This window comes from Rhinolophus sinicus, chromosome 13 (assembly GCF_057876585.1).
Source record: "Rhinolophus sinicus isolate RSI-liver-muscle chromosome 13, RSI-T2T, whole genome shotgun sequence".
Classification (NCBI taxonomy): Eukaryota; Metazoa; Chordata; class Mammalia; order Chiroptera; family Rhinolophidae; genus Rhinolophus; species Rhinolophus sinicus.
Genome location: NC_142513.1, coordinates 41,151,798 through 41,176,830, shown reverse-complemented (window position 1 = coordinate 41,176,830; position 25,033 = coordinate 41,151,798). Strand labels below are relative to the sequence as shown.

The following is a 25,033-nucleotide window of genomic DNA, read 5'->3' as shown; positions in this document are numbered from 1 at the left end:
ACTGCCAGGTAATATAATACAGGCTGAATTTTGATTAGTCTTTTCTTTGAAGGAGGAGTGAGGCTAGCTAAATATTTTGGAAAATGTGATGTTATAGTTCTATGGATATAAAGTTTCATGACTACATTCGTGAGTGTGGACTCTGGTGAGGGATGCAGTGGTAGGGTTCACATGCAGGGCCACACGGCAAGTTCAGGAGGAGGAATGTGCAGGCGGTATGGGAGGGAAGGAGGAGGGAGCAGGTGTGAGGTTAGCGCAGAGGAGTGAGCTGTAGGAGGGAGACAGCACCAGCTGCCAAGTAGACTGGGGTTGCCGGGGACTAAAGTAAGTGAGAGCTCCTTGTGGGGAGTCAGGTCTGTGGGGCGAGGTCCAGGAGAGCCCTGTAATCGCTGCGAGAAGCACGGGCGTGGGGATGTACAATGATGGGCCTGGGCACGGGAGGAGTGGCGCAGGCAAATCTTGGTTTTAGAGGGACCTCTCTGGGGCCACAGAGAGGATCGATATGAGGGTGGCAAGAAAAGGGGGACAGTGACCAGTTAGGAGGTTATTGCAACAACCCAGGCAAAAGGTGATGCAACTCCAAAGGTGTGATTCTAGGTAGAGAGAGTGGTGTGATCTTCCAGTGCCTTGGGTTGCCTTTGGAGATTAAAATGAACCATGAAGTTTAGAAATGAGCTAGGAGGGAACTCATTCTCTAGGGGAATATAGTTTGTAATAATGCTAGCTGTGACTATCCAGTGGTCAGTATTCATTTGTGGTTTTCTATTTTATGTCATATATGTATTGATTCTCTAAAAAGACCAGTGGATCATTTTTGTACTTTAGTGATTAATTCAACATTGCATTTGGTAATATAAGCCATTAAGTAATTATAGTATTTTATTTTGGACAGGTGTGCATTTATTTGTTGAAATAAATAATAGAGTTGAAATTCCTGTGTTTCCATTGATCTTCCTTTAGAGAGAGAGAGAGAGAGAGAGAGAGAGAGAGAGAGTTTGTGTGTGTGTGTGTGTGTGTGTGCACATGCACGCACACATGCTACTTTCTCCCCTGAAATGTAAACGAGCCATTTCGTGTATCTCCTGGATCTGTCTCTCCTGGGCACGCCCATCACTGAAATTCCAAATGACTTTTACAGTTTTCAACTATTTCTGTGGCTTTTTCTCCCCCTTCACTTAGATTAAAATATAAAATGCTTTGTAGAACTTGAAAATGTATTCTTGGAGTGGAATATTAGTGTTAACAAGTTTAGGAAACTTTATAATGTGATTATTTACTGCACAGTTTTTATGAACAAAAAGTACATCTAAAACTACATTTTTAGAATCAGTGTCTTAAGTGGTGAAATTATTTTTTTAAATCTTGAAATACATCACTGCATGTTTTGTGTTAATGCCCACAGAAGTGGGAGAATGTCAGCTCTCAGAAAATGCACTTGTCGTCGATTCTGGCCACCTGGTGACAGAGCAGCAGCAGCCAATCTTTCGGAGCAGCAGCACACCTGATGTCACGGAGCCGCTGTGCTCGGAGTCTTCTCAGGGTACGGAGGAGAACTGTAGATTCTGCCTGGGAAGAAGCTGCATGTCGTGTTGCTTTCTACATTTGTTCTAACTCTGTCTCAGGGGGATTTCCTTTTTAAGTTTATTGCAAGGATGTAATTTCTGGCAGTAAAATGTTTTCATAATGTTTTATAATACATTTATCTAAATTATGTGTCTACATATGTACTACAGTTTTTTTCAGTGTGACATGTTTGAGAAAGAAGTCCAGAGTGACTGGGTAGTTGGAAAGCAGAGAATGTTACACCACAAGGTCTGGGAGAGCAGCAAGTTAGGGAGAAGGCAGGGCGGAATTCAGCAGATATGGAAATTGGCTCTATGGAGAGCCACAAACGTTGACAGTGAGAATGGAAAGCTGCCTAGACTTGTGAGAAATTTTATTCGCAGCTTGTAGATTCTGCTGAGGTTGAAAATAATAACTTGTAATAGCGTTAGTCCACACGTTTCTCCAACAAATTTCAGCAAGAATGGGGTGTGGAAAGCAAAGAGGCAGATGGTTAGACCTATAAACAGAGAAAAATGTATTTCACACCGAAAGCACATGTTTAAATTGTGACTGGTATCAGTGAACATACTTACTCAGTTTAGTTTCATGAGTTAATTAAGAAATAACCAATCTTATTTATCTACAAGTTATCCCACAGTTCTTAATGTCAGGGTCATGCTAACTTCATCAAATGAGCAAGGAAGCATTGCCTCTTGAAATAAGAAATAAGAAAATACAATGAAAAGTAATTTAAGAAATGTATTATATGAAGATTTGCTATTCATTCTCTGAAAGGTTTTTTATGAGATTGTTGTGATTTTTTCCCCCCTTATGTATGTGGTAGAACCCATCATTTGCCTGGAGTTTTCAAATTTTAAAATCGTTATAAGACTATTCAGATTTTCCTTTCTTACTTTGATTTTGATAAGTTTATTTTTCTAGGAATTTGTTCAACTCATGTATCTTTTTCAAATTTATTGGTCACAGGTTATCATAAAATCCTCTTTTGATCTTCTTAATATTTGCAGGCTTCGTGATGATAATCCCTTTTAAATTATTGATTCTGGATATTTGTTTCTCTCACCAGTCTATTCTTGAGCAATACTGAGCCACCTCACTAGTTTCTTCTTCCTTTCAACTCACCTGGCTAACTCAGGAAGCTTTTCTCAAGATCCCTTGCCCAGGTCCCCAGGCCAAGTCTTGTTGTTCGCCCCACCTTGCTAACATAATGTGCTAAGTGGACCTATTGGCCACAGTGAGCAGCATTCAGTCCTCTCTGAAAAGCTCTCTCTGCACCAAACAGACCAGGTCTATGGTGTAGACTTGTCCCATAGACTACCAGTTTGCCAGACCCATGACTTCTGTTTTTATATATCTTAGAATATCTACATTTAATAATAACCTATATGTAAAACCTTTTTTTCCTATTTTACTATCTGAAATATTCCTTCTGTTGATTTTTTTTTCTTTTTCTTTCTTTTTTTTTTTTTTTTGCCAAATCTCTAGGTCAAATGGTAGGAAATGCACAGAATTTGGGTTCTTCAGAGTCTAAGCCTATTCAAGAGAATAAAGGATATGTGAAGAAAGAACATGAAGGAATAACAGTAAGATATTTTCAAACCAAATCAATTTGTCATTAAAAGTAAACATTTAAGTTATTGGCCCAATAAATAAATTTATTAGTGGCAGTAATACTTTTATTTTAAAAATATTTTCCATTTAGACGGGTCATAAGCCCAAACAATCTTAAAAGCTTTTAAAGTCTTGCTTTCTCTGAAAATTATAGTCGCATTACAAAACTAGAAAAAAATAACATAAAATGGAATTTACCACCTGGTCTATATGTGGCATTCTGTATTTTTAATCAGGTATCCTTGCATTTCAAACATACATTCAGATTCCTGTTCCTGACGTCATTTAGGTAGTAGCCTCCACCTGTCATAAGTTGCGAAATAAGTGAATTTCTGCAAAGATCTGTTATGGTTTTGGTTTTTTTTGTTGTTTTTTTTTAATATGTGAAATAGCATTTTTTAAACAAATATAAAGTATAAAGAAGAAAATTTGAAGTAGCTCATAATTCATTTATGCAGATAACGCCTGTTTATTACTTTTTTTTTTTTTTTTTTTAAGACGGGCACAGCTCACAGTGGCCCATGCAGGGATCAAACCAGCAACCTTGGTATTATTAGCACCGTGCTCCAACCAATTGATATAACTAGCCACCCTGATATTTATTCATTTTTTTGAAAATGTGATTTATATTCATAGAAAACTTAATCTCAGAAAGGTACAAAATAAAAAGAGAAAGCCTCTCCCTTGCCTGGAAAATAACCAATGTAAAGTGTCTTCTGTATTTATTTTTTAAAAGGGCATATGCCATCTCATATATGTATATGTACCGTATTTTGCCGTGTATTCCCCGAAAATAAGACCTAGCTGGACAATCAGCTCTAATACGTCTTTTGGAGCAAAAATTAATATAGGACCGGTATTGTATTTATGTTGTGTTATGTTATGTTGTGTTGTGTTGTGTTGTGTTGTGTTGTGTTGTGTTGTGTTGTGTTGTGTTGTTATGTTATGTTATACCCGGTCTTATATAAGACCCAGTCTTATAGTAAAATAAAACCAGGTCTTATATTAATTTTTACTCCAAAAGACAGTTAGAGCTGATTGTCTGACTAGGTCTTATTTTCAGGGAAACATGGTACTGTGTTCCCCATATATAATTTGCATGCATATTTTTGGCCCAAACTTGCAAGGAAAAAAATCTTTCGTTTTAATTTTCTAATTCAAATTTTTATTTGTTTCCATTTAAGTACTTGTTTTTTTTTTTTATGACAAAAGAATTTTAGCATGTATTTTTTTAACATATTATGGTACAAGAAATGTTATGTAACAAATAATTAAAAAACACAAGAACAGATACAAGGTACAAGAAGTTTTATGTACCGGTAACACATTTACGATATTTACATATCATAGAAGGCCAAGAAGTCTTCATTGTTGCAAGTTCGTCATAAGTTCAACAAAACCAGTGATCGTATTCCAGGGTATTATTTTGCATATGGATATCGTTATTGATTTCTAGAGTTACACTTTTAACTCCTAAGCATAAATAAAAGAATTAAAAACATTTATATAGTTACAAAATTAGTACTACCCATGTATAATGCACATGCTTATTTTTCCCTCACAAATTTGGGCAAAAAAGTGTGCATTATACACTGCAAAATATGGTATATTATGTATGTATATTTCAACAATCACATAAAGATCCATAAATCCGTCACTTAGCACCACGCTCCAACCAATTGATCTAACTAGCCACCCTGATATTTATTCACTTTTTTGAAAATGTGGTATATATTCAAAAAATACATACCATTGCTTTACGTGGCACTGCTTTGGCACGTAAATTCTTTCCTTGCCCCCTCAGAGAGCAGCATTTTCTTGACTTTGTGTTTATCATGCCCTTGCTTTGCTCTATATATGTATTTCCAAATAATATATTCTTTAGTTTTCTATATTTTTAAAACTTTATAAAAGTGATATTATTGCTTTAGTGACTGAGTTATGTATTTTAAGATTCATCCACATTGTGACAGGTAGCTGTAGTTCATTTACTTTCCTCTGCTGTATATTTCACTGTGCATATACCACAGTTTATTTCCATTCTCTTGTTGATGGACATTTAGTTTGCTTCATTTTTTTAAAATCAAAGATGCTGTTGTGTACTTTCTTGTATACGTTTCAAGATCTACATGTTTAACGTTTTCTCTAGGGTGGAGTACAATTCATGTATTCTGCTTTACAAGAGAATATGCGTTTTCCGAAGTTGGTGCACCAGTTACATTTCTGCCAGCAATGTGTAGAGTTGCCATTCATCCACATTCTTGTAAACACTTGCTATTGTCAGGTTTAAAATTTTTTATGAGTCAAGTGGATGAAAATGGAATCTCATTTTTGTATTTTTCAGATTAATAATAAATTTTAAAGTCTTTCATATGTTCATTGATCATGTGTGTTTCATCTGTGAGATGCCTGATGATGTCTTTATCATTTTCCTATTAATTTATCTTTTTCTCTTTATTTTGTACTAATTCTTTATATAGTCTGAATACTGATCCTATTTTAGTTGTTTCTGGCAAATATCTTCTTTAAGTACACAGCTTATATTTTCACTTTCTTTATGGTGGGTTTTTTTTTGATGAACAGAAGTTCTTAATTTTGCTATTCTTCTTTATCAACCATTTTATGGTTAGGTTTTATGAAAATTTTAAAATACTCCACAGGGATAAAAATATTACCTTATATTTTATAAGTGTTTGGATTTTACTTTACACATTTAAGTCTTTCTTCTATCTGGAATTGATTCGTATGTATAGATTGAGGTAGGGGTCCAATTTACTTTTTTTCCCACATGGATAACTACTGTCCCAGGTCCATTTATTGAATCCATTTTTCCCTTCATTGATCTAAAATGCTCCCTTCTCTGTCATATGTGTAGTTTCCAGGTTGTGTGAGTCTTTATTTTAGTGCTTTTTATCTTCATTTATTGGTTACTTTGTTTCTCTGTACAGTACTAAAAAGTCTTAATTATTGTGGTTCTCCACTTTTCTCCCTTTCCCCTCTTTCTAATGGAGCTATTTTTCTAATGTCTTTTGTCTTTCATTGTTGGTATTAACAAGTCTTCCATCCATCCTATTTGTTGTTTCTTGTTGTTCTTTGTCCTTATCCTTCAGTTTCACTACAGTATATCTAGGTACAGTTTCTTTTGGTTTATACATTTGTCCTTTTTGATATATGCTATGTGCCAGGTATCTGTGGATGTTGTCTTCCATTGTGTTTGGAAAATTCTTGGTAATAATTTCTTTGAATATTGCCTCTTTTTTGTTTTCTGTGCTCTTTCCTTCTGGAATTCTGGGTAGAAATGTATTTAGACGTTCTCATTCTGTCTTCCATGTCTTCTAAGCCCCTTTCATATTTTCCATTCTCCTAGGCCCTCTAGGTAATTTACCAGATCTGTCTTTCATTCAGTTTAGTTCTCTCTTTACTCATATGTAGTCTGCCGTTTAATACTTCCATTGAGATTTTAGCTCAGCAATTACACCCTTTGCTTCTGAAAATTCAGGTTGATTCTTTTCAAGTATATCTGTAATTTCTAATCATCTCTTGTTGCTTGTTCATTTTTTTTGTGATTCTCATCTTTTATTCCTTTAAAATATCATGTTATAATTCTAAATTCTTTATCTGATTAGCTGAAATCCTTGATTCTGAAGATTTCAAGTAATAGTTCTTGTTTCTGAGACTCTTGTACATGATTGAGTTCCAAGATGGCTGATCTTAATCTATAGAAAACCTAGATGTCTGAAGTGATGGAGTTTCACCAGGACATTAGCATTTATTTCTTCCAAAAAGCATGGAGTGCTATTTTAATCCTTTAGAGTCTTGCTACTTTTGCCCCTGGCAATGATAATATTAGATTTACCCTTGGGATAGCCAGCCCCATTTCACTGCCCTGATTTTCACTTGCTTTGGGGGTGTGTGTGGATCATTTGGAGATTTATTTTTCCTCTGAGTCCCAAATTGAAACCCAAATTTTTATGTAGGGTCTAATTCTATAGCTGGAGGACATTTCGTTCCTCAGCCAGAAGCAGAAAAGCCTGCCTTCTGCTTTTCAGTTAAGGAAATATATGGGTACATTTCTATTATCACATTAGATATATATCATCCTTCTTTAAGGCTGTATAATATTTTTTCATATACTGTTAGTCTTCTTAATATTTTATTCATGGCCTACTTCTGTTTTTTAGCTTAATAATTTGTCTTTTAATTATATATCTTTGTCCCTACTCTCATTTGTTTGCTTGTTTAATATTCATCCTTTTAGTTGTCTCATTGAATAAAGTTTTTTTTATACACTCTACAATGAAGGACCTTAAATTTACATCTTGACTCGTGGCTTTAGCCTTTGTCTCACTGTCCTAGATTTTGTTGCCTATTTATAGGACATTCTCTTTGGATTTTCAGCCCAAAGATGAAAATGAAGATATCAGAAATGTTCTCAAGTTTCTTTGTCATCCTTCCTTCCTTTGTCACCATTGTTTTCATGGTCCCCTAGATTCATATCCTTTTGTGATTTAATTTTATTCCACTGTCATATACAGCTGATTATAAGCTCTTATCTGCCATTCTGCAGACTTTTAATACTTTTCTTCTCCTTTTCTACCATTGAAAGCCTTATGTGCTCATTCCTGAGTCACCATAACACTTCCGTAGCAATTTTCTTCTTAACTCTAAACTATCCCACAGATAACTACTGGAATTTTCTTTCTGGTTATGTTTTTAATCACAATAAGCTATTGTCTAGAACATACAGTTGCTCATTTTGTCAATATTAGGTTGAAATTCCTAAACCTCATGTTGAAGGGCAACTGGCAGCTGCCTGTTTTAGAAGGCGGTCTGCATTTTCTTCTTATCTTTTTCTTCTTGACCTGACTGCCCTGCATGGCCTGCTAAAATCAGCTTCTTTTCCTGCACATAGAACTTGCTGATTACCACTCAGTGCTTCCTGCCTTGAATCCCCTCCTGCCTTCTCTCTACCACTGTCTGTTGCCTTCTTGAACAGCTGTCCTGTAACTGTGAGCCAATTAAGGTAACACTTTATTCTGCATATCTTTTAGAGAGAGTTTATTTGCATATTTTGCTTATGTACCTTGTAATCTTTTGTGGAATTTGTGTATGTTTTGTCTCTCCAAGCAAGGCATAAGTTTTAGAGGCTGCTGATTGCCTCCCAATGTTTTTGTGCTCTGTATTTAACACAAGGTCCAGTGTTGAGCAGTGTTCAGGGAAGTCTGTTGCACATTGAACAAGGAAGGCACTGAGTAACCTTTAAAGAAGTCTGGGTGGACTTTATGCCTTCCCTTGTAGCACACTAACCATTCATGGGTAACTTAGGCCTTCTGCAGAATTGCATTTACTATATAGGAAGGTCTGACAATTAAGTTTGCGAACTCATCCTAAGAAAAGTGCTCCATACCTCATTGCTGAATATCACAACAGTCACTTTCAAAGTACTCCCCTGGGAAGCTGTGGGCTGACACCAGCACCTAGTCCACCTTTCAAAGCAATTTTGGAACTTTTTCTGGAATGACCATCGAAGCTGTAGTTGTATTACCCTTGATGTCCTGAATGTCATCAAAATGTATTCCTTTCAATATTTCCTTTGTCTTCGGGTAAAGAAAGAAGTCACTGGGGGCCTGATCAGGTGACTAGGGAGCGTGTTCCATTACAGTTATTTGTGTACTGGCTAAAAACTCCCTCACAGACAGTGCCATGTGAGCTGGTGCATTGTCGTGATGCAAGAGCCATGAATTGTTGGTGAAAAGTTTAGGTCGTGTAACTTTTTCACGCAGCCTTTTCAGCACTTCCAAATAGTCAACTTGGTTAACTGTTTGTCCAGTTGGTACAAATTCATAATGAATACGCCCTCTAATTTTAAAAAAAAGGTTAGCAACATCATTGCAACAAGTTCACGAACTTAACTGTCAGACCTCGTGTGTGTGTGTGTGTGTGTGTCTGTGTGTGTGTGCGCGCTGTGCAGAGAAAAGAGAGACCTTTAAAATAAATGATTTCCATATGATTTGGCATTCTTTCTCAGTAGATCAGTTTAATTAGATGCCAGTTGACAAAGGAGAAGCCACAAATTTCAGATCTTGAGTAATTTGTAATTCAATTATAGTTATTTGTGAACACATATCCTTCAAATGGAAAATAGGATTCATTTTTTATTTGATTGCTATTATTATTGTTTCTTTTTCTTTAGAAACGTGGACTTATAAAAATTAAAACCTTCCTGTAACAAATGCATTATTTCTTTTTGTCTGAAGATCTTAGTTCGAAGAAGCAGCAGCTCTGCTGAATTGGATTTAAAAGATGATTTGCAGTCGACGCAAGGAAAATGTAGAGAAAGACAGAAGAGTAAGTTCCAGGAAATGTGGTCTGTGTTCATCCAAATTAAGAATTAATGTATTTTATTTTATTTTTACTTTCTAATTCAAGTTATATCTTATCATCTGAAGAGACATGGTTGTGAAATGGGACTCTTTTATTCTTGGAATTTCAGGATTGATGGATGGTTAGTTCACAGGTCAGTTACTTGTGTCTTTGAGGCCTGCCTGTGTTTCCACCCCTGGGCCTTTTTCCAGGTGAGAGACACAGCTGAGGCTGATGGCTAGGTGAGCAGACAGGCCAAGAAGGAAAAATGCCCAGAAAGTTCCCACAGGCTAGAAGCAAAAAGCTTCAGAAGTACATTGAGATCAATAGTGTAAGTATTTAAAAGTAAAATTTTATTGGAATCCTGATATTATTATGTACTGTAAAAAGTGATTCTAATACTCTCCTTCCCTAAAGGCAGGTACTGAGCCACATCCTTCTCAGAGCAGCGATGTAAACTGCTCCAGGGCAGTTCTTGTTAGGTATGGAGGAGCTCTTTTTAGGCTCCCCCTTCAAGACCCTGTTGGCTTAGAGTTGGGTGGCAATGAAGTCAGGAACCTAACACATTGGTGACTGGGACAACTTTCAGTTTTTTGCAAGTGAAGAAAGGACAGCTGATTAGAAGCAGCAAGGCTGGGGACTGTCCGCAGATACAAAGCAGCTGGAAGAGTGAGCAGACAAAAGGGTAGACACATAAAATTGTTATGAAGTAGACAGTAGACTTGGAGGAGTAGACTGTCTAGGTCTGTTTTGTGTCAGACAAAATAGCTCTATAAGGCTTAATACCGTGTTTTCCCGACAATAAGACCTAGCCAGACAATCAGCTCTAATGCGTCTTTTGGAGCAAAAATTAATAGTAAAATAAGACTGGGTCTTATATAATATATGACGTATGATACATGATATATGATATATGATGTATGATATACGATATATGATATGATACGATATTGATACTGGGTCTTATATTAATTTTTGCCCCAAAAGATGCATTAAGCTGATTGTCCAGCTAAGTCTTATTTTCAGGAAACACAGTAGCCCTTGAAAACATCATTCTATTATGACAAATTACAACTTTTTTGTATATAAAGGGGAGGATTTCTATTGGAGGAAATGTTTTGCAGTGGGACACTTCATTTCCCAGGATCTGAGTGATTCAGCCAGGGTTGAGATGTAGACATTAGGCTCAAGGTGTAAAGCATCCTTAGGCTCTTGTAGCAGACAGAATAAACTTGCATTTGTGGTGGAATCAAATCCTACCCTTTTCTTCCACCCACTCCCAATTTAGTAGAATAAGTTGCAGTAGAAAAACCTAAGGATTTGATGTAATCTTTTGGGTATATGGAATAACTGAGTTGAAGACCCCTTGAACAGAATGCCACTTGGGTGATAAGTTGCGGAGCTCATACTATTAATGCCCTGCTTTAGAAGTTTTATTTCATTGAGCAGGAGCCCCATACAGGCTCCTTTTGAGCCCGTACCCCCTGAATGATTCCTGCTATGTCAGCTGTGTAGTTACTTGCCCATAGGTAATTGTGATTCCCACTATTAGTTATGTCAGACTTTGGTTCTTCCGTTTTGCCAGGTGAAAGTGTTAGCAGTGACACAGCTCTGGGCTATACCAATGAGGCAGAGTTGTCCATGAGCCCATGGCAGACCTGTGAGGAAGACACAGAACTGAACACGCCTACAGATGTTGTCAGTGACTCTGATGCTCGCCACTGGTTACAACTGGGTCCCACCGATGCTTCAAACTTAACAGGTAACTACATCTTTGAAAAGGAGGTACCAGTGCTAACAATTGGAAGATCCCAGAGTTTCCTAGTTGTAAGAATTCTGGGGATCCTTTAGCATAATGATGATGGGGGTGCCACCACCAACGATATTAGTGTTGGCAGCCCCAACCACCTATTCATAATCAGTCGTCAATTCTGAGCTGTCTGTGGAGAAGATTCTAAAACAGTGGCCAGGTATGGGAGGAAGCATGCCATGTCTACAGCCACTGTCCACCACTAGAGGAAGTGATGATACGTGCACCAAGCCTTTGCCATCCCTGACCAAACTTGCTTTACTCTGGAAATAGAAGAGTGATTTATCCACCTTACAAGGATCATAAATCCAGGACAAGTTTAACACTTAATAGCATATTGATTAAATATTTTTTTGAAATTTTACTATAAAATACTTGACACATACAAGATAAGTTGTGACATACATGCAAGTTATGGGCTATAGTAATAAAGTGAGCCTCAGTGAGCCTACTACACAGCTTAAGAACTAGAACAGCATCCAAACCAGTGAGATTAACTGTAAGGCCTTCTCAAGTCCCTTCCCTTCTCCTATCACCTGTGATTCTATCTCAAATTATTTTTATAATTCCTTTGATTTCTTTATAGTTTTACAATATATATCTCTGTGTTCAATCAAATATATCGTTTTTAATCTTTTTAAGGGTGATGTCATACTCTGTATTTTTTGCACCTTTCCCCCGAGTACTGTATTTCTAAGATTCATGCATGGACTATAGAGCCAAACTTTCTGGGTCTGCATCCAGTCTGTGCCAAGGAATTGCTGGGTGGTTTTGAGCAAGTTACTTAATCACTTTGTCCTTCATCATCTTTTCTGTAAAATAGGGAGGATAATAATAGTTCCTACTATAGGATTGTTGGGGGAATAAATGAATGAACGTATAAGTCTAGTGCACAGAATAGTGTGTGTGGAAGCGCTCTGCAGTTTGAACTATTCATGTGCACACATACATATATACACATTCATGGGCATATTTTGTGACCCTGGGTATGCAAACCTCTGAAAGTCTCAACTCCCTCACCTCTGTGAAGCGGCTGATGAGAATAGGGACACTAAAGAGGAGTTGGATATTTGTTTTGCTTTGTTTTGGTAAGTGTCAGAGAGACTAGTGTTCTGAGAAACTCAGTGTGGGAAATGCTGACCACAGCCAAGCAGTTCCTGGTCTGCCATACTGATGCTTACATACAGATATCTTTTATGAAAACAAACTGTAAAGCACATATTGACTAAAAATTGTTATTAAAATGCTAAGAATGATTTTAAAATTAGAAATAAGAGCTAAAGTTTTACCTTAAATAGTTTTTTTTAAAACCAAGCAAATTTTGTTTTTTATTAATTATAATATAAAATTTAACCAAAGTCTCTGATATTTTGGAAATTCCTGATGGAGTAACATTAAAACTTCATAAAATTTACATAGAAAAATGGTGTCAGGTAAAATTTTTTATCTATAAGGTAGTTAAAAACAAGAAGTATTATCTTAATGTATATTTAATGTGTATATATTTTAATTAAGAATAGAATAATAAAGAAAAGCAGACCAGTTAGCTGTAAGTGAATACCATATTGCCTTATAATGCTGTAGTGCTGTCCTTAAAAGACAGTGGATATTTTTGGTCTATGTATTCAAATCTGCCAATGGTCGGAGCCTTGCAAAGGCAATGAGAAAATGGTTGGCAAAATCATGTGCTTTACTTTTATAAATTATTAGGTAACAATTTGTACTTCTTCAATTTTTGGTTCTTTCTAAAGTGATTTAAAATTACATATATATAATCACACACATACACACACGAGTAAAATTATATAATCATTTTGAATAATAATAGTATAAATTTATATGGTATTTAACAATTTACAAAAAACTTTGAGATATCCCTTTTGATTCTGTATGGTAAGCAGGCCAAGTCTTACAAATTATGTTTTAGAGACGGGAAAACAGACTCAGAGAAATCTTGTTCTCTAGCTAGAAGTTAAGTGCCAGGGTTGGAACTGGCTTTTAAAGTGTTTTTTCTCCAAATGCAGTGCTATGTCTATTCCTTTCCACTACATTGCTATTAAAACTGCAACTGCAAAACCCTTTAAACTATTTGAGAATCATTAATACATTTAATTTATGGAATAAATGACTTATTTGGGTCCAATATACGGACTACCCAAGGGAAACTCATCATCATGGTAATACTGAATCTTCAATAAGTTGAATTTACCAAAACAAGAACTAGTTTTAATTATTTTTACTGAAAAGAAAAAAAAATTGGGTGATTACTTCTTTTGTCTGCCCTTCGGAAAGATTAGTTTTGATCCCATTTCAGAGTATACATGGGGCAGCTCAATTTAATAAACTTGTGTGAGGTAATTTTATATGATGCACTCTCTGTGTTGTGATTAACTACTCCAAATACTTAGTTCTTTGAAATACTAATATAGAGAATCAGCACACTCAGTTCAATAGTTCATCTTGTCATCTGTGAAAAGGACAAACTGTAATATGATAAGGTTTAAGGATTATCACAATTCTGAATTTAACTTTCTGTTCTTGAGAGAACGATTTCTTTATAAACGTACAAAATAAAGCTCATGTTAACCTAGCCTTTTAGGACATGCAAAGAGGGTGATCAAATAATTTGAGTGTATCTGTTGCTCATTAAATAATCCTACTAATCAAATGCTTGGAACAATAAACTCCTTCTAAAATCTTAAATTCCTTCATCACTGGGAAGCAGTTCAGTTTTGAATTTGCTTTCTCACTTAAATAAAAAAAAAAAAAAAACAGCTGAATTTATTGTGCTTTGTTTCAGAATGTCTCTGGGATTTGTGTTAATCAGGTAAAATATGCAGACATGGCAATGATTGTCATGAGGAAGTTTATACTTACAGGTCCCTGGCAGGCCACACAAGAGAGGGCTGATGAGGAGGCAGCGGGAAAGAGGGGAAAACATGGGCAGCATCCTTTATTGTCATTTCTAGTGAAAAGAAAAGCAAGACAGGGTAAGTAGATTTAGGATTGACTAGTTTGAACAGTTTCAGCAGATTCTGGAGCATAGATGCTGTCCCTGGTTGCCCAGTACCTGGCTCTGGGGTGACTATGGCAGAGGGGTATATTGGCTTGATGTGGAAAGCTAGATAAAGAAGATAGTTGGGAGGTATGAATTTTGGATTGGGTAGTTTGCATATGAAAGGTGCACTTCCTGGTAAGTTGCTTACTATGTCTTGGAATTAGTTACCCTGGGAGGATCAATCAGTCCCATCCTGGTCTGGAGTCGCTAGATACCAGAGCATTAGGAATACAGAAAATAAGGAAATATAGTTAATACATGCATAAATTTTGTTCTGTTGAGGTAATGACTTTCAGGAACATTTAGGACTCTATAGCTAAGAATCAGTATTGCTGCTGACCTCATCTCTTATTTAGCGAATAAGCTTACAAACTAGAAATACTGATTTTGATGCTATAAAAAATAAAAAGATGAATAAATCATAGCCACAATTGACTTAAAAGCTTACCAAGAGGACAGAAGACATCCTGATAGCAACAAATAATGTGATAAGTGCTATAAGATTTATTTAAAGAAGGTTTCAATCACAGGGATAAACACATACACTAATAAAATGGAATATGAAATATTAATACATAACTGAATCCACACAGGCATGGAATCATGAAACTATGAAAGAGGTGGAATTCGGTTTTGTCAAGGAAAGGATTTGCTGTTCAGCAATTGTCTGTGGGATAAGTACTTAGCCATATGAGAAAAAATGAAATAGAATCCCTACCTTACACCATGCCACAGTCAATTCCAGGAGGATAAAATACTTAAATATAAAAAGGAAATTTTAAAACTTTTGGAAGAAAATATCTTATAAAAAATGTCTAAGGTCTTGGGGTAGGGAACGTTTTCTTAGATGTTTAAAAAAAAAAGCTAATTATAAGAAAAGTATCAATCATTAATTCAACTTCAGCATAATTTAAACGTTCTTTTCATTATTAGAGAAGCTTTAAGAATTCTATGGGGTGGCAGAACCTTGAAGGATAAAAGCCAGTTTTGGTGCTCTTTCCTTTCCAGGTTCCTGTCAGTTCAGTGATATGTTTTAAGATAAGGTTTGGAAAGAAATGGCATGCAACATTTTGTTTCAGTGGAGAGGGGGTCAGTATTCTTCCCCCACTGGAATATAAGCTTGGGAGGGGAAGTGTCACCCATTGTGTTCACAGCTGATTCTTGGCTTCTAGAACAGTGTGTGGCAGGAGAGGAACATTTAGTAGTAAATATTTGAATCAATGAATGAATAAGCTTTAAGTTTCAGGCTATCGTTTTATTTAGCTAAGACAGCAATTAGATTTTAACCTTTTTTTAGTAATAAAAAATATGTAAGATTCCGTTTCAAAATCTTTTTTATTTAGTATATTTATCACAACTCTGCCTCCAAATATTGTTACCAAAATCCTTTTACCACTGTGCATGTGAATTACATTCACTGTTACCTGCCACCAAAGCTGTTTTTGCAGGAATGGTTTGTCAGTGTTGTCTGCCATTAGACACACTTTTGGCATTTCACCAAGCTTTGATCTGCTCTGAAGACATGAAATATTATAAAGAAAAATAACAGTGATAACTACCATGGGATTTGTTGCTCATCTTCTGAAATCTTTAAAATGAACATTATGTTCCTGGAAAGCAGATGAGGAAGGAGAAAAGAGTCAGGCTGTAGTGGTGGCCAATAGAACACCAACCAACCTGCTGTCTCTCCACTTTGGATCTTCAAAGTCCAGGCCTGATTTTTTCTGGTCCCAGAATTAAGGTGTTTCAGTTGAGCCTTTGGATTTGTGCCTTTAGATTTCAAATGAAAATGGAAATTCATTTCCAAAGTGCCAGCTATATTTTTTCAACACTCTAACAAGCCTACATGAAACTGCGGTTATGTGAAATCATCATTTGGTCATAAATGCCTATTTTACCAATTACCAAGACTTATTTCATGGCTAAAATCCTTTGCATGTTTGCAAAGTTCTAAACTTTGTATTGCTCTTTAAAATCATTAATATATTTGGAGAAAGATAATGTATTTTATTTGCTTGCAAGAGTTCCTAGTTTAATAAAAAAAAACGTAATTGCTCCTACAGCATTTAGTAATAATGAAATGAAAAGATACTAGGCTAGCATACTACTTCACTCATGAAAAAGAAAATAAAACTAAATATTTGGTATTTTTAGGGTGAATATGAAATTTTCTGAAATCTCTCAAATCCCCATTTTTAATTAAGCGCTGCTTCACTGAGGAACTATCTACATGTAAAATGTCAGCATCTGTTCTGTTACTTATGCCACGAGTCGAATCATTTTGGGTAAAAACATTTCAACTAATTAAAAATATTTTTTCACAGTGATATTGAGCATGCAATCATTTCAAATACTTCTAAAGGACTCAACATAGTTTGATAATGTGATGGAAATGTTGTTACCTAGGATTTCATCATTGAGGTAGAAATTTTTCAGAGAGCAAAGCAGTATTGAAACAGATTTTCTACATGGGGTTCTTTCATAAATGAGAATGTATTAGTTGGCAGGTAGCTAGGAGGTACAGATGATGAGGTACCACATTTACTTGGAATTGTTACTCACACAAAAGCTCCAGTGTGACTGGAATGCTGGGGGCTAATCTCTATTTTGGATTGCCTGCATTTTGGGGGAGGGGGGAGGGGGTGAAACAAAACTATAAATCATCTAATACCTTTTTTTAACCCCTCAAGGGATTAAAAACATGTCATTCTTTATGAGAAAATAAATACCATATTATGCTGTGTATTCACTTGGGGGCTTATATTGATTTATAAGCATTCGTTAAAGTTTCAGGCTACCTTCTCAGACTGATAGATGCTTGGTGTTGTACTTCAGATTAAACATTAGGAAGACGAGTCTTCAGAGAACCCAGAATGCCCATAATTATTAGGTTTTTGTTCTCTATACCCCTGTCTTTCACTAGCAGTGTTTAGGAATTCTATTTTGAATTAGATTTGCCCATTTTATTGTATCTCCTTAACAGAGTATGTGGTACTTATCTGGGAAATACACGGGTTTTTCTTCTGAGAAGGAACAGTGCTCCTGTTTGGATAAGGCCTCTCCAGGACACTGCGTGCCATTTTTATTAAATCTTTTGTTTTGGTGTCTTGGGATCTTTCAATGTCTAATAGAATGAGCTATTAGCAACTGCCTTGGGTGCAGTGTTAGAAGGACACAGACCGTTCTTGGATTTGCCCTGGCTCCTTGTTAGATTCACGCCTTGCTCTTTGTTGGCTCTTGTCATTCCTCTACTTGAGTTCCTCACGTCCACAAATTGTGCTTAAATTTCTTTGATTACGCTTTAAAAACATCAACAACATATATACTAAAAATGACCCATAGTGGAGGTTGATAATTGCCTAGAAATCAGTTTGCCTTTATTTGTATGGGAAATGGGTGAGGAATAGAACTTTGGGAGTAATTATATTAATAACAAATGGTGATCCTAATTAAGTAAATAAATATTAGGTTGGTGCAAAAGTAATTGCGGTTTAAAAGGTTAAAAATAATTGTAAAAATGGCAATTACTTTTGCACCAACCTAGTACATTGATAGATAGGAAGACAGATAGGACGCTGATCTAGCTATACATACATCAGTCAGATAAACTTTAAAGCAGAAATCATTTATTAGTGACAGCAATTATTCTAAATTTATATGACCTTCATAGCCTCCAGACATACGAAGCAAAATTTGACAGAATTATAAGGAACTACTGATAAAACCATATTCGTAGTAGAAAAATTTTAATATTAACGCTCAATAATTGATGAGTTAAGCAGAAAAATATTAAAATAGAGAAGACTTAAACAATACAATTAATCTTGGTTGAATGGAAATATATATATATATATTTATATATATATATATATAGAATGGAGATTACATATATCTCCTCTCTCTCTCTCTCTCTCTCTCTGTATATATATATATATATATACACACACACACACACACACACACACACATACACACACACATATATATGTGAAACTTTGAACTTAATTAAAATATACAGCTGATTTTTAAAAGCACATGGAACATTTACAGAAATTGGCCAACTGGATCTTTAAGCAAGTCTCAACAAATGTCATGATTTGAAACTATACCACATTCTGTGAAAGTGATGAAGTAAATTAAGAATGAAAGGATAATAAAACAAAAATACATTAAGAAACTAAAAATTGCAGTTCAAATAAATTAAATCCAAAAAGAAATTAGAAATGTTTCAAACTGGATTACAGTGAAAACTACATACCAAAAGCTCTAAAATGTAGCTGAAGATTTATATAAAGGAAGTTATATGGCCTCAGGTATATATGTTAGAAGAGAAAAATAGTAATCTATGTGTCCTATTCAAAAAATTAGGAAAAGAATGGCAGAATAATATATAGAAGTTAATTAAAAAGGAATTTAAAAAGCTAAGTGCATACATGTGTATACTCGAAAGTAATAGGGAAGACAATCGAAAACAACTCTTTAAAAACATTAATAAAATAGATGAATAGGCAAGATTCATCAAGGGAAAATATTGGTGAAAAATAACAGAACTATAAACACAATATAACATTTTAAAATAGTATAGTAAATTAATTCAAATATATTTATAAAAATAAAGGACAATTACTAGTTTTACTGAACCTTCAAATAAAGGAGAAACTATCTTTTCCAACCTGTTTCCAGACACTAGGAAAAAAGAGAGGTCCTTAACTGCTGTTACCTTGATAATGAAACCAGACAAAGTGCATATTGAAAAAGGAAAATTAGAGTCCATGTTACTTAAAAGCATATAAGCAAAAATCCTAAATAAAGCATTAGAAAACAAAATCCAATAATACTGGGAAAGGATCATACATCAGAGCTAAGAGAAATTCGTTGTTCATTCCAGGAATACAAAAGAAAAAAAAAAAATCCATCACGAGAAAAACATCAGACAAATCCCAATTAAAGAACATTCTGCAAAATATCAGTACGCCTCAAAACTGTCAATGTCATCAAAAATGAGGAAAGTCTGAGAAACTCAGAGCCAGAGAAGGCTAAGGAAATAACGACAATTAAATGTAATGTTATATCCTGGGTGGAATCCTGGAACATAAAAAAGACATTAGGTTAAAAACTAAAGCAGTCTGCATAAGTATGGACTTTATAATAATGTTTTAATATTGGTTCATTAATTGTAACAAATTTACCACACTTATGTAAGATTTTAGTAATAGGGAAAGCTCAATGTGGAGTATATGGGAACTCTTTAATACTATCTTAGTACTATTTTTTATGAATCTAAAGCTGTTCTAAAAATGAAGTTTATTTTTTAAAAAGTAATTCAGGAAAAAATACCAAATAGAAAATAAATGCATTGAAACTAAAGTGATGAAATGAGAATATAAAATAAGTGACTTAAAAATGGGCTAAAGAAATGAGTGACAAAAGCATTTAATATTTTTGTTTTTGTTGTTAATTCATATCCAGCCAAAGATAGTAGAATGGACAAGCACAAATAGTTTGTTTTTCCCGAACCTAACCTGAGCCACATTAAAGGATTTTAAGGATTAGACATAAATCCACAAGGACAAAGATGGCAGGAAAAGAGACAGTAGCAGCCAACTTTTTTTTCTTTTTTAATGAAAACCAAAAGAATTATTTTCTAAGTTAAAGATCAAAGTATTTAAGACCTCTTTGGTATTCTTTTTTAAAAATAATTTTTAAATTTTCAGTTACAGTTGACATATTGTATGGTATACAGGTATACAACATAGTGATTAGATATTTAAATAACTTAAAAAGTGATCAGCCCAAAAAATCTAGTACCCATTTGACACCATATAGTTATTATAATATTATTGAGTATATTCCCTACATTATACTTTACATCCCCATGACTGTTTTGTAACTACCAATTTGTACTTATTAATATCTTTCCTTTTTTCACCCATCCCCTCAACACTCTTCCCATCTGGCAACCATCAAAATGTTCTCTATCTAAGAGTTTGTTTCTGTTTTGTTTGTTTATCTTGTTCTTTAGATTCCACATATAAGCAATATCATAATGGTATTTGTCTTTCTCAGTCTGACTTACTTAATTTAGCATAATACCCTCTAGATCTATCTGTTATTGCAGATGGCAAGATTTTGTTGTTTTTTGTTTGTTTTCTTGTTTGTATGTTTGTTTTTATGGCCAAGTAATATTCCATTGTATATATGTACCACTCCTTCTTCCACTTATCTATTGATGGACACTTAGGTTGCTTCCATATCTTGGCTATTGTAAATAATGCTGCAATGGACATATGGATGTATATGTCTTTTTAAAATAGTGTTTTGGTTTCCTTCAGATAAATATCCAAAAGTGGAATTGCTGGGTCTTTCTTTGTCTCTTGTTATAGCCTTGGTTTTAAAGTCTGTTTTGTCTGTTGTAAGTATTGCTGCCCACCTTTTTTGTTTTTTTCCGTTTCCATTTTCAGAAAATATGTATTTCTATCCCTTTACTTTTAGTCTGTGTGTGTATTTCAATCTGGGGTCTCTTGTAGACAGCATATGTAAGGGTCTTGGTTTCTTATTCATTCAATTACCCTGTATCTTCTGACTGGAGCATTTAATCCATTTACATTTAAAGTAATCCTTAATAGATATGTAGTTATTTCCATTTTAGTATTCATATTTTTATCTTTCCCTTCTTCTTCGTCTTCCTCTTCCTCTTCTTCTTCCTCCCCCTCCTCCTCCTCTTCTTCCTCCCCCCCTCTTCTTCTTCTCCTTCTTCCTCTTCCTCTTCTTCTTTCTTCTTCTAGAAATCCCTTTAACAGTTTTTTTTGTAATAGTGGTTTGGCGGTGATGAACTACTTCAGCTTTTTCTTGTCTGGGAAGTTCTTTACCTGTCTTTGTTCTAAATAATAGCTTTGCTGGGTAGAGTAATCTTGGTTGTAGGTCTTTGCTTTTCATCACTTTGAATATATCATGCCAGTTCCTTCTGTCCTGTAATGTTGCTGTTCAGAAATCAACTGACAGTCTTATGGGGGCTCCCTTGTAGGTAGCTAACTGCTTTTTTCTTACTGCTTTTAAGATTCTCTCCTTATCTTTAACCTTTGCCATTTTAATTATGTGTCTAGGTGTGGGCCTCTTTGGGCTCATTTTATTTGAGACTCTCTCCACTTCCTGGTTGTATGGTCTGTTTCCTTTGCCAGGTTAGGGAAATTTTCTGTCATTATTTCTTCAAATATGTTTTTAATTCCTTGCTCTCTTTCTTCTCCTTCTGGTACTCCAGTGATGCAAATGTTGGTATTCTTGATATTGTTCCATATTGTTGCAGAGAACCAGCCCTTAAACTATCCTCATTATTTTGAATTCTTCTTCTTCTTCTTTTTTTTTTCTTCTTTTTTGCTGTTCTGGTTGGGTGTTTTCTGCTACCTTGTCTTCCAAATCACTGATTCGATCCTCTGCTTCATCCAATTTACTGTTGGTTCCCTGTAAAGTATTCTTCATTTCTGTTATTGTATTTTTTAATTCCTGACTGGTTCTTTTTTATGTTTTCTAGCTCCATTTTTATGTTTCCTATCTCTTTGGTAAAGTTCTCACTGGGATCATTATAACCAGTGTTTTCGTCTCTGTATCTGGTAGCTTGATTGTCTCCATTTTGTTTAGTTCTTTTTCTGGAGATTTGTTCTGTTCTTTCATTTGAGACCTGTTTCATTGTTTCTTCATTTTGGCTGCTTCCCTGCATTTGTTTCTATGTATTAGGTAGAGCTGCTATGTCTCCCTGTTTTGGTACAGTGGCACTGTGTAGTATGTGTTTTATGGGGCCCAGTAGTGCAGTCTCCGTGTTCACCTGAGCCAGGTGCTCCAGGTATGTCCCTTTGTGTGCCCTCCTGTTGTAGTTGAGCCTTAATTGCTGTTGGCATGTCAGTGGGAGGGACTGACCCTCAGGCTGATTGGTTGTAAAGATTGGCTATGACTACAGTAGAGGAACCATGGTGCAGGGGCTTACCCTATGGAGTATGATTTGCTTTAGCAGGATTTTGGTGCCTGCCCAGACTGTCCTTTTGGAGCATTGTTTGTGGAGGTGGTTGAGTGGTGCTCTGGTGTGGTCTGAAGCTAACCACTGGATGTATTGGTTATGGGGCCTCTTGGGAGGGGCTCTTGTGCAGGCCAACATCAGCTGGTGCCTGTGCCTGCCAGGGACCACTTGGTATGAGCTGTAAAATGATCTGCAGATGGTTGCTACTACAGTGTTTCCCTGAAAATAAGACCTAGCTGGACAGTAAGCTCTAATGTGTCTTTTGGAGCAAAAATTAATATAAGACCAGGTCTTATTTTACTATAAGACTGGGTCTTACATAATATAATATAAGACCGGGTCTTATATTAAGTTTTGCTCCAAAAGATGCATTAGAGCTGATTGTCCAGCTAGGTTTTATTTTCAGGGAAACATGGTAGTGCTGGGGTTGGAGGTGCCTGGGAGAGGTAAGCTGTGAACTGAGGCAGGCTGCCAGTAGTGCCAGGCTTCAGGCTGCTCAGCAAGAAATAAGAGGCATGCTGAGGCAAGATGCTGCTTGTTTGGTGTTTGTGAACCTTTGAGAGATTTTAGGAAAGTCTGCAGCATGAGGCAAGACAGGCTATTTGTATGGAAAAGCTCCTGCAAGAGGCTTGGGTGGACCCACAAATTGGATGGGGCCGGGCCTCGGAGAATCAACATGGTGGAGCAAACAGAGTTAGCTAGGTTGATAGAGTCTCAAATATGGAACCCACCTGCTGGGTTGGGGGAGGGCTCATCAAAGGAACAGTGGCTTCTGCCAGCATCTGTCTGAGTGAAAGCTGCCTGTCTATCCCTCACCCAGCCAGGGAATTCAGTTCCTCCCCATGTATCCCTGATACCTTTCAGGCTGCCTGAGAGCTGGGGCTCAGCATGAATGAGTCTATCAGTGAGTAAGTTCATGCACAAGCCCTTTAAAAGGACTACCTGGGACTCCTGCAGCGCTCTGTCTCACTCAGCCACAATCTTCACTGGTTTTCACAGCCAGAAGTTACGGGGACTTCTCTTCCCAGCACTAGAACCCTGGGCTGGAGAGCCTGGTGTGGGGCTGGGATCCCTCTCTCCTCAGGGGGGACCTCCACAGCCGAGATACCCCTGTTGATCTTTAACCACCATACATGAGTGTGTGGCCAGCTTCTTTCGCTTCTCTGCCCCTCCTACCAGTCTCGACATGGCTTCTTCTGTATTTCCTTAGTTATAGGATTTCTGTTCAACTAGACTTCAAGTAATTCTTAATGATGGTTGTTCTGGACTTTAGTTGTAATTTTGATGTGGTTGTGGGAGGAGGCGAGCACAGCATTTACCTACTCCACCATCTTGACTGGAAGCCACAAACAGCTTTTGCAAATTGCAGATACATGAGATGTAAAGGACGTCGCAGACTTGAGTACACTGAATCCTGTGACAGTAGTGGAGAAAGCCAAGAAGCAACCTGACTACAATTATTACAGGTTTCCTAAAAAGGTTAGAAAATTGCCCACACAAAGTCGCTACAGAAGTAGGAGGTAATGGTGGAGCTAAAAATATGAAAACTGTAAGTCTATTTAAGAAGTAGTTAGAGCTTCACAACAGAAGATGGAGAGAATAAATTAGATTTCTGGCCTGGATTCACCACCAATTCACAGCTGAATGTAGAGGTGCTATCTCGAAAACAAAGTAACTAAATAAGAGTTTATATACTCACTGAGCAGGAAAGAGTCTTACTTCTGGAATTTGAGTTCTAGAAAAAGAAAAAAAAACACCCTAAAGGCATGTACAAGGTGTGGTCAAACAATATGGTGAATGTTTAAATAAAAACATTATTACAATAAAAGACACATTGCCATTAATCCCCCTCAAAATACTCTCCTTGCTTTGAACACATTTATCCCATCATTCTTGCCACTTTCCGAAGCAGTTCTGGAAGTCTTCTTTCATGAGTATCTTTAGTTGCGCTGTCGTAGCTGTCTTGATGTCCTGAATCAATTCAAAACTTTTACTTTTCATGGTCATTTTGACTTTGGGGAAGAGCCAGAAGTCACGCGGTGCCAGATCCAGTGAATAAGGTAGGTGAGGACACACCATTATATTTTTATTTGACAGAAATTGCTGTACCAGAAGCGATGTGTGACACGGAGCCTTTTCCACTGTGATAAAGAACTATGGTGAATGCTACTGCCAAGTGCCATCCAATGGAAAGGCAGGGATTTTTGATATGGGAAGTGGCAAGTCGAACCTTAGTAACAGTGTGTGACAAGTTTCAACTTGTTCGGTGCAGTCAGTCAGGTGTGAGTTATGGTTGAGAGAAGGTGTGTTTTAAAGTGTGCCTTAAATGATCCTCCATCATGACAATGCTCCGTGTCACACATCACTTCTGGTATACAACAATTTCTGTCAAATAAAAACATTACAGTGTGTCCTCATCCACCTTCTTCATCGGATCTGGCACCGTGTGACTTCTGGCTCTTCCCCAAAATCAAAGAGATTCAGACATCGAGGCAGCCATGACAGGGCAACTAAAGACACTCACGAAAGAGGACTTCCAGAACTGCTTCAGAAAGTGGCAAGAACGATGGGATAAGTGTTTGAAGTGAAAGGGAGTATCGTGAGGGGATTAATGACA

General features: G+C 36.2%; 1 protein-coding gene and 1 long non-coding RNA gene across 10 annotated transcripts in view; one reads left to right on the top strand and one right to left on the bottom strand.

Annotated features, from left to right (window-relative positions):
• The window catches only part of RALGAPA2 (Ral GTPase activating protein catalytic subunit alpha 2), a 332,861-nt gene that overhangs the window by 129,450 nt on the left and 178,378 nt on the right, over positions 1-25,033 (top strand). For all 8 annotated transcript variants that reach the window (XM_019712539.3, XM_019712535.3, XM_019712536.3 and 5 more), the window contains 4 exons: positions 1,403-1,540; positions 3,052-3,149; positions 9,435-9,525; positions 11,126-11,302. In XM_019712539.3, the coding sequence (XP_019568098.3) occupies positions 1,403-1,540; positions 3,052-3,149; positions 9,435-9,525; positions 11,126-11,302 (504 nt within the window). The remainder of the gene's footprint in view (positions 1-1,402; positions 1,541-3,051; positions 3,150-9,434; positions 9,526-11,125; positions 11,303-25,033) is intronic.
• The window catches only part of LOC141568264 (uncharacterized), a 34,056-nt gene continuing 22,025 nt past the window's right edge, over positions 13,003-25,033 (bottom strand). The window contains exons 4-5 of one of the 2 annotated variants that reach the window (XR_016018235.1): positions 16,086-16,178; positions 13,003-14,315 (exon numbers count right to left, since the gene is read on the bottom strand). This is a non-coding gene — a long non-coding RNA (uncharacterized LOC141568264). The remainder of the gene's footprint in view (positions 14,316-16,085; positions 16,179-25,033) is intronic. The other variant, XR_012491362.2, reaches the window with a different exon arrangement.